The sequence below is a fragment of the Doryrhamphus excisus genome, chromosome 7 (genome assembly GCF_030265055.1).
Source record: "Doryrhamphus excisus isolate RoL2022-K1 chromosome 7, RoL_Dexc_1.0, whole genome shotgun sequence".
NCBI classification, from domain to species: Eukaryota; Metazoa; Chordata; class Actinopteri; order Syngnathiformes; family Syngnathidae; genus Doryrhamphus; species Doryrhamphus excisus.
Window position 1 is genome coordinate 2,630,001 of NC_080472.1, and position 10,000 is coordinate 2,640,000.

Consider the following 10,000-nt stretch of genomic DNA (forward strand, 5'->3'; position numbering starts at 1 on the left):
ATAAAAATAAAAATAAAAATAAAAATAAAAATAAAAATAAAAATAAAAATAAAAATAAAAATAAAAATAAAAATAAAAATAAAAATAAAAATAAAAATAATGTGGATGAAGCATACAAACACTCTACATACTTATATGAAAAATAAAAAATAAATTTAAAAAAATAAATAAAATTTTTTTTAACTATATTAGGAAAGCAGGAAGTGAACAAATGTAACTAAATGGAAAAAGGAAAGCAATTGTAGATAAATAAAAGTAAATAGATTGTAAATAAAAATTACAATTAAAAATAAAATTAAAAATAAAAAATAAAAAATAAAATAAAAAATAAAAAATAAAAAATAAAAAATAAAAAATAAAAAATAAAAAATAAAAAATAAAAAATAAAAAATAAAAAATAAAAAATAAAAAATAAAAAATAAAAATAAAGTGGATGAAGCATACAAACACTCTACATACTTATATGAAGCTATATGATAAGAACTGTCCCTGGAGGAAAAATAAAAAATACATTAAAAAAATAAAAAAAATAAACTATATTAGGAAAGCAGGAAGTGAACAAATGTAACTAAATGTAATTATTTTCATGTATTGTTGCTCTCTTTCCTCTATTGAACGTTCTTTTTAACTTCGGGGGACCGAGCAATCTAAGAGATAAGTTTCACAGTCGTATTTAAAATTAAAATGCAAATACAAGAATAAAACTCTTGTTTTATACTTCCTGGTTCAAAGTGCCAATCAAGAGAGGCGGGGTACACCCTGGACTGGTGGCCAGCCAATCACAGGGCACATATAGACAAACAACCATTCACACTCACATTCATACCTATGGACAATTTGGAGTCGCTAATTAACCTAGCATGTTTTTGGAATGTGGGAGGAAACCGGAGTACCCGGAGAAAACCCACGCATGCACGGGGAGAACATGCAAATTTCACACAGAGATGGCCGAGGGTGGAATTGAACCCTGGTCTCCTTGCTGTGTCAAGGTCTGTGTGCTAACCACTCAACCACCGTGCAGCCCGGTTATGCAACAATATAAAGTAATTTCCCTCAATTTGTCATCTCGGAAATGGCTAAAAATGGAATAAACTACAAAAAAAAACGACTTACCGGCTGACTTGGGATCTTCCATTCTTTTGCGGATCTGCGCGGTGAGACTTTGAATGAGGGCGTAAACCTGGTCACATGTTGCCACCGGGTTCTGCACTATTTTCATGGAGTTCACTAAAGACGCACTACATGTTGGGGCCAGCTGTAAACACACATACATACACTTTTAAAAATGTTAGAGTTAAATAAAAAAACAAAAACCACCAGAAACCTCACACACACTCACCAGGGGGCCCAGAGGCACCCAAAAAGCGCATAAAACGCCAGTATTTCAGGGCGTTGATTTTTGAAAAAAAACGTAAGGGGTTAGTATGTCGTTTTTTTTCATTTTTTCAACTTGCTGAAAATGCACTTTTCTGGTCAAAAAAAACACCAGAAACCTCACACACACTCACCAGGGGGCCCAGAGGCACCCAAAAAGCGCATAAAATGCCAGTGTTTGAGGGCGTTGATTTTTGAAAAAAAACGTAAGGGGTTAGTAAGTCGTTTTTTTTCATTTTTTCAACTTAGTAAAAATGCACTTTTCTGGTCAAAAAAACACCAGAAACCTCACACACACTCACCAGGGGGCCCAGAAGTACCCAAAAATGGCATAAAATGCCAGAGTTTGAGGGCGTTGATTTTTGGAAAAAAAACGTAAGGGGTTAGTATGTCGTTTTTTTTCATTTTTTCACCTTAGTAAAAATGCACTTTTCTAGTCAAAAAACCACCAGAAACCTCACACACACTCACCAGGGGGCCCACAGGCACCCAAAAAGCGCATAAAACGCCAGTATTTCAGGGCGTTGATTTTTTAAAAAAAACATAAGGGGTTAGTATGTCGTTTTTTTTCATTTTTTCAACTTACTAAAAATGCACTTTTCTGGTCAAAAAAACACCAGAAACCTCACACACACTCACCAGGGGGCCCAGAGGCACCCAAAAAGCGCATAAAACGCCAGTATTTCAGGGCGTTGATTTTTGAAAAAAAACATAAGGGGTTAGTATGTCGTTTTTTTTTCATTTTTTCAACTTGCTGAAAATGCACTTTTCTGGTCAAAAAAACACCAGAAACCTCACACACATTCACCAGGGGCCCCAGAAGCACCCAAAAAGTGCATAAAACGCCAGTATTTCAGGGCGTTGATTTTTGAAAAAAAACGTAAGGGGTTATGTCGTTTTTTTTTCATTTTTTCAACTTGCTGAAAATGCACTTTTCTGGTCAAAAAAACACCAGAAACCTCACACACATTCACCAGGGGGCCCAGAAGTACCCAAAAATGGCATAAAATGCCAGAGTTTGAGGGCGTTGATTTTTGAAAAAAAACGTAAGGGGTTAGTATGTCGTTTTTTTTTCATTTTTTCAACTTAGTAAAAATGCACTTTTCTGGTCAAAAAAACACCAGAAACCTCACACACACTCACCAGGGGGCCCAGAAGTACCCAAAAATGGCATAAAATGCCAGAGTTTCAGGGCGTTGATTTTTGAAAAAAAACGTAAGGGGTTAGTATGTCGTTTTTTTTTTCATTTTTTCAACTTGCTGAAAATGCACTTTTCTGGTCAAAAAAACACCAGAAACCTCACACACACTCACCAGGGGGCCCAGAAGCACCCAAAAACCGCATAAAACGCCAGTGTTTGAGGGCGTTGATTTTTGAAAAAAAACGTAAGGAGTTAGTATGTTGTGTTTTTTCATTTTTTCAACTTAGTAAAAATGCACTTTTCTGGTCAAAAAACCACCAGAAACCTCACACACACACTCACCAGGGGGCCCAGAGGCACCCAAAAAGCGCATAAAACGCCAGTAATTCAGGGCGTTGATTTTTGAAAAAAAACATAAGGGGTTAGTATGTCGTTTTTTTTCATTTTTTCAACTTGCTGAAAATGCACTTTTCTGGTCAAAAAACCACCAGAAACCTCACACACACTCACCAGGGGGCCCCAGAAGCACCCAAAAAGCGCATAAAACGCCAGTAATTCAGGGCGTTGATTTTTGACAAAAAGACGTAAGGGGTTAGTATGTCGTTTTTTTTCATTTTTTCAACTTGCTGAAAATGCACTTTTCTGGTCAAAAAACCACCAGAAACCTCACACACACTCACCAGGGGGCCCAGAGGCACCCAAAAAGCGCATAAAACGCCAGTATTTCAGGGCGTTGATTTTTGAAAAAAAACGTAAGGGGTTAGTATGTCGTTTTTTTTCATTTTTTCACCTTAGTAAAAATGCACTTTTCTAGTCAAAAAACCACCAGAAACCTCACACACACTCACCAGGGGGCCCACAGGCACCCAAAAAGCGCATAAAACGCCAGTATTTCAGGGCGTTGATTTTTTAAAAAAAACATAAGGGGTTAGTATGTCGTTTTTTTTCATTTTTTCAACTTACTAAAAATGCACTTTTCTGGTCAAAAAAACACCAGAAACCTCACACACACTCACCAGGGGGCCCAGAGGCACCCAAAAAGCGCATAAAACGCCAGTATTTCAGGGCGTTGATTTTTGAAAAAAAACATAAGGGGTTAGTATGTCGTTTTTTTTTCATTTTTTCAACTTGCTGAAAATGCACTTTTCTGGTCAAAAAAACACCAGAAACCTCACACACACTCACCAGGGGGCCCAGAGGCACCCAAAAAGCGCATAAAACGCCAGTGTTTGAGGGCGTTGATTTTTGAAAAAAAACATAAGGGGTTAGTAAGTCGTTTTTTTTCATTTTTTCAACGTAGTAAAAATGCACTTTTCTGGTCAAAAAAACACCAGAAACCTCACACACACTCACCAGGGGGCCCAGAGGCACCCGAAAAGCGCATAAAACGCCAGTATTTCAGGGCGTTGATTTTTGAAAAAAAAACGTAAGGGGTTAGTATGTCGTTTTTTTTCATTTTTTCAACTTAGTAAAAATGCACTTTTCTGGTCAAAAAAACACCAGAAACCTCACACACACTCACCAGGGGGCCCAGAAGTACCCAAAAATGGCATAAAATGCCAGAGTTTCAGGGCGTTGATTTTTGAAAAAAAACATAAGGGGTTAGTATGTCGTTTTTTTTTTCATTTTTTCAACTTGCTGAAAATGCACTTTTCTGGTCAAAAAAACACCAGAAACCTCACACACACTCACCAGGGGCCCCAGAAGCACCCAAAAAGCGCATAAAACGCCAGTAATTCAGGGCGTTGATTTTTGGAAAAAAACGTAAGGGGTTAGTATGTCGTTTTTTTTCATTTTTTCAACTTAGTAAAAATGCACTTTTCTGGTCAAAAAAACACCAGAAACCTCACACACACTCACCAGGGGGCCCAGAGGCACCCAAAAAGCGCATAAAACGCCAGTATTTCAGGGCGTTGATTTTTGAAAAAAAACATAAGGGGTTAGTATGTCGTTTTTTTTCATTTTTTCAACTTGCTGAAAATGCACTTTTCTGGTCAAAAAAACACCAGAAACCTCACACGCACTCACCAGGGGGCCCAGAGGCACCCAAAAAGTGCATAAAACGCCAGTAATTCAGGGCGTTGATTTTTGAAAAAAAACATAAGGGGTTAGTATGTCGTGTTTTTTCATTTTTTCAACTTAGTAAAAATGCACTTTTCTGGTCAAAAAAACACCAGAAACCTCACACACACTCACCAGGGGGCCCAGAGGCACCCGAAAAGCGCATAAAACGCCAGTATTTCAGGGCGTTGATTTTTGAAAAAAAAACGTAAGGGGTTAGTATGTCGTTTTTTTCATTTTTTCAACTTGCTGAAAATGCACTTTTCTGGTCAAAAAACACCAGAAACCTCACACACACTCACCAGGGGGCCCAGAGGCACCCAAAAAGCGCATAAAACGCCAGTATTTCAGGGCGTTGATTTTTGAAAAAAAACATAAGGGGTTAGTATGTCGTTTTTTTTTCATTTTTTCAACTTAGTAAAAATGCACTTTTCTGGTCAAAAAAACACCAGAAACCTCACACACACTCACCAGGGCGCCCAGAGGCACCCAAAAAGCGCATAAAACGCCAGTATTTCAGGGCGTGTCGTTTTTTTTTCATTTTTTCAACTTGCTGAAAATACACTTTTCTGGTCAAAAAAACACCAGAAACCTCACACACACTCACCAGGGGCCCCAGAAGCACCCAAAAAGCGCATAAAACGCCAGTGTTTGAGGGCGTTGATTTTTGAAAAAAAACGTAAGGGGTTAGTATGTCGTTTTTTTTCATTTTTTCACCTTAGTAAAAATGCACTTTTCTGGTCAAAAAAACACCAGAAACCTCACACACACTCACCAGGGGGCCCAGAAGTACCCAAAAAGCGCATAAAACGCCAGTAATTCAGGGCGCTGATTTTTGAAAAAAAACGTAAGGGGTTAGTATGTCGTTTTTTTTTTCATTTTTTCAACTTAGTAAAAATGCACTTTTCTGGTCAAAAAAACACCAGAAACCTCACACACACTCACCAGGGGGCCCCAGAAGCACCCAAAAAGCGCATAAAACGCCAGTAATTCAGGGCGTTGATTTTTGAAAAAAAACGTAAGGGGTCAGTATGTCGTTTTTTTTCATTTTTTCAACTTACTAAAAATGCACTTTTTTGGTTAAAGAGTTAAATAAATGATATTTTCAGAAAAAACAAGGTTTGTCAGAAAGTATGCAATACTCACAGAAGACGCTTGATATTTTTTAGCATATTTCCCTTCCATCAAATCAAAGCAACTCACCCTGTCGTAGTCTTCATCCAGAAAGTCCCTGTCCTTCTGTAGAATCTCATGAAGTCTGGCTTTGACGCGATGCTGACAGCCACTCAGCGAGTCGCTGTCGCTATCCAGCAGTCCGTTCATGTTCGCACTCTTGACCATTTGTACCAGGATGGGGGTCAGCTCACCCTCCAAAGCCAACAAACCCTTTGGATGCAGTCATTTTTTAAAATAAATACTTTGGCAGAATTTTCTGAATATGTAGATTTTGATCACAGTTCAATCGTACCTTTGCAAAAGCTGCAGCCGTCATCTGCACCCTGCCTTCGTCCGATGCATATATCTTCAGGTCGTGTCTATAGGTGCTATGCAACCGCAGTAATCCGCATCCAGGAAAACCGGCGTAGTCTCCTACACAAAACAAAACCCAAACACTTTAGGCCACATCGGATAGCAACAAAGCAGGTTTAAAGGTCTTCCTATACGACAATTTACAGATTTTAGCTTGGCAACTGCTGAAGAATGCAGTTTTATTCCAGGACATGAACATGAGCATGGACACTGGGACTTACCTTGCTTACATATTCATACGATAGTGGCCGTTCGGGAAACGGAATCTGTTCATTTGTACCGGGAAGTACAGTCCTTAAAAAGGTTAATTGACAACTCCAAATTGTCCATAGGTATGAATGTGAGTGTGAATGGTTGTTTGTCTATATGTGCCCTGTGATTGGCTGGTCACCAGTCCAGGGTGTACATCAGGGGTGGGCAAACTTTTTGAGTCGCGGGCCGCATTGATTTAACAAAATTTAATTTGAACAAAATTACCCGTAACAGTCCACCTGGAATTATTGTATCTGTAAAAGTCATACAATCTGCTATATGTGCACTTTGACATCATTTATTTGATGTAAAGTGCATTATAAATTAACTGTCCTTGGGTCCTCTTGTTATTGTTCTTCTTATTATTATTATTATTATTATTATTATTATTATGTGCTTGTGTCCCTTCATTCAGGTGCACTTTGTAAAAAACAGACCACATCAAATAACCAAATTGACAAAACAGCTACTTCAACCATCAAAAGGTCGACTCAAGCCATGATGCCAGGTTGTATGTTGAGTTTAAATGAAATACTTTGGAAAGAACGGGCGGGCCGCATTCAAACACTTGGCGGGCCGGATGTGGCCCCCGGGCCGTAGTTTGCCCACCCCTGGTCTACATGAACTGGATAATTTTCTTTCGTTATTCATTTATTTATTTATTTATTTTATTAAATTAATTTTTACACTTTTAAGTCATTTTTACTTTTTTATTTTGTCATAATTCCATTTATTTTATTTTATCAAATTAATTTTTACACTTTTAAGTCATTTTTACTTTTATATTTTGTCATAATTCAATTTATTTTATCAAATTAATTTTTACACTTAAGTAATTTTTATATTTATTCATGACTTCATTTATTTATTTTATGAATATTCATTTTACACATTTCTTAATCATTTTATTTTTTATATGATTTATTCATTACATAAGTTATAATTTTTTTACATAAGTTATAATTTATTTTATTTTTTTTACACTTTATCAATTGGCGACTCCAAATTAATTAGGTATGAATGTGAGTGTGAATGGTTGTTTGTCTATATGTGACCTGTGATTGGCTGGCTAATTTTCCTTCGTTATTAATTAATTTATTTTATCATATTAATTTTTGCACTTTTAAGTCATTTTTACTTTTATATTTTGTCATAATTCCATTTATTTTATTTTATTAAATTCATTTTTTACACTTTTCTTCAAGTCATTTTTATATTTATTCATGACTTCATTTATTTATTTTTATGAATATTCATTGTACACATTTCTTAATCATTTTATGTTTTATATTTATTCATTACATAAGTTATAATTTTTTTTTTTAACACTTAAGTCATTTTGTCAATTGGCGACTCCAAATTGTCCATAGGTATGAATGTGAGTGTGAATGGTTGTTTGTCTATATGTGACCTGTGATTGGCTGGCTAATTTTCTTTCGTTATGAAATAATTTATTTATTTTATCAAATTAATTTTTGCACTTTTAAGTCATTTTTACTTTTATATTTTGTCATAATTCCATTTATTTTATTTTATCAAATTCATTTACACTTTTCTTCAAATTTTTTTTATATTTATTCATGACTTCATTTATTTATTTTTATGAATATTAATTGTACACATTTTTTAATCATTTTATTTTTTATATTTATTCATTACATAAGTTATATATATATTTTTTTAACACTTAAGTCATTTTGTCAATTGGCGACTCCAAATTGTCCATAGGTATGAATGTGAGTGTGAATGGTTGTTTGTCTATATGTGCCCTGGGATTGGCTGGCCTTTTGTTATTAATTAATTTCTTAATTAATGTATTTATTTTATCAAATACATTTTTACTAATAATTTAATTTTCTCCTACACTTGTGGCCCCGATACACAGTGGAACCCTTTTTACGTGGCCCGCCACTCAGGAAAAAACTGAATTCCCAGTCAGACCTGAATGAGATTTTACCTTGTCCTCCAGGGTACATACAGCGGAAAGCCCGCCCGAGCTCCTCAGCCTGCACTCTGCCTGCAGGCGTCAGTTCTCCTCCCCATTTTAGCACCAGCAGCAGAGACGGACCTTCCTTACGTGTGTCTGAAAAAAAACACCCAAAGAATATAGGTGACATTTTTTTTTTCATTGTTTTGTTATAAGAGGTTGAGGACTGACCTTCTTCTTCGCTGGAGGTTTTGGGCTGCCCGTAAGGCAAGTAGGTTAGCTGCACTTTTCTGTTGATGCCAGAGAAGTGCCCGTACCTTTATTTGCAGGGGGAAATAGAACCGAATGTAGGACAGGACTACAAAACTATCAACTAGCAAAGCTGGCGACCCCGAGTTAACCTGCGGCTTACATTTCTAGAACCGTTTTCAGCTGCTCCAGTTTGGACTTCTTCTCCTCGATCTCACAGTCGTTGTGCTGACCCAGTTCCGCCAACAACTGCCGTGTGATGTCCAGCACCTCCTGTTGTCGGTTCAACGAACAGGTGACGTCAATTCATCGCCATCGCCATCGCCGTCGTGTCACTGTGGGATTTTTTTTTTCGCTACCTGCAGTTGCTTCGGCTTCTTCAGCTTTAATTTCCCAGTTTTGTAGCCTCCATATTTTTCGAAAAGGTCAAAGAACCTGATTGAATACGAGTGATGTGATTATTTTTGAAAAGCATTTTTGCGGAAATCTGTTTGTGATATGGGAAACTTACAAAGGGTTGCGGACTTCCATTTTCATCTTCTGTTTCGGCGTTCTGTCGCCATGTCGGATGACGGCGATCACACAGCGCAATTCCATCCTGAAATATTCAAATTGTAATATTTGGGTTATATAATGTTAGACTCGTATTCATTCATAAAAAAAAAAACATTCATTCTCTACCGCTCACCCTCACGAGTTTGCGGGGGGTGCTGGAGCCTATCCCAGCTGTCTTTGGGCGAGAGGCGGGGTACACACTGGACTGGTGGCCGGCCAATCACAGGGCACATATAGACAAACAACCATTCACACTCACATTCATACCTATGGACAATTTGGAGTCGCCAATTAACCTAGCAAAATAATTAAACCTAAACATTATTAGAGACCCGTGGACATGAAATAACACCCCTATAGTCACATTGACACTACAAATTATCCAAAAAAGTGGACATTATAGGAGTCGCCAATTAACCTAGCATGTCTTCAGGCGAGAGGCGGGGTACACCCTGGACTGGTGGCCAGCCAATCACAGGGCACATATAGACAAACAACCATTCACACTCACATTCATACCTATGGACAATTTGGAGTGGCTAATTAACTTAGCATGTTTTTGGAATGTGGGAGAAAACCGGAGTTCCCGGAAACCGGAAAACCCACACATGCATGGGGAGAACATGCAAATTCCACACACAGATGGCCGAGGGTGGAATTTAACTCGGGTCTCCAATAGCTGTGAGGTCTGTGTGCTAACCACTCAACCGCCGTGCAGCCTGACATTTTGTTCATTCATTCATTTTGTACCGCTCACCCTCACGAGTTCGCGGGGGTGCTGGAGCCTATCCCAGCTGTCTTTGGGCGAGAGGCGGGGTACACCCTGGACTGGTGGCCAGCCAATCACAGGGCACATATAGACAAACAACCATTCACACTCACATTCATACCGATGGACAATTTGGAGTCGC

General features: G+C 37.6%; 1 protein-coding gene across 7 annotated transcripts in view; it reads right to left on the reverse strand.

Moving 5' to 3' along the window:
• Positions 1 to 10,000, reverse strand: part of ppip5k1a (diphosphoinositol pentakisphosphate kinase 1a) — a 51,001-nt gene that overhangs the window by 28,175 nt on the left and 12,826 nt on the right. For all 7 annotated transcript variants that reach the window (XM_058076996.1, XM_058076995.1, XM_058076994.1 and 4 more), the window contains 8 exons: positions 9,046 to 9,132; positions 8,894 to 8,969; positions 8,698 to 8,807; positions 8,517 to 8,602; positions 8,316 to 8,441; positions 6,045 to 6,166; positions 5,780 to 5,962; positions 1,114 to 1,255 (listed from right to left, as the gene is read on the reverse strand). In XM_058076996.1, the coding sequence (XP_057932979.1) occupies positions 1,114 to 1,255; positions 5,780 to 5,962; positions 6,045 to 6,166; positions 8,316 to 8,441; positions 8,517 to 8,602; positions 8,698 to 8,807; positions 8,894 to 8,969; positions 9,046 to 9,132 (932 nt within the window). The remainder of the gene's footprint in view (positions 1 to 1,113; positions 1,256 to 5,779; positions 5,963 to 6,044; positions 6,167 to 8,315; positions 8,442 to 8,516; positions 8,603 to 8,697; positions 8,808 to 8,893; positions 8,970 to 9,045; positions 9,133 to 10,000) is intronic.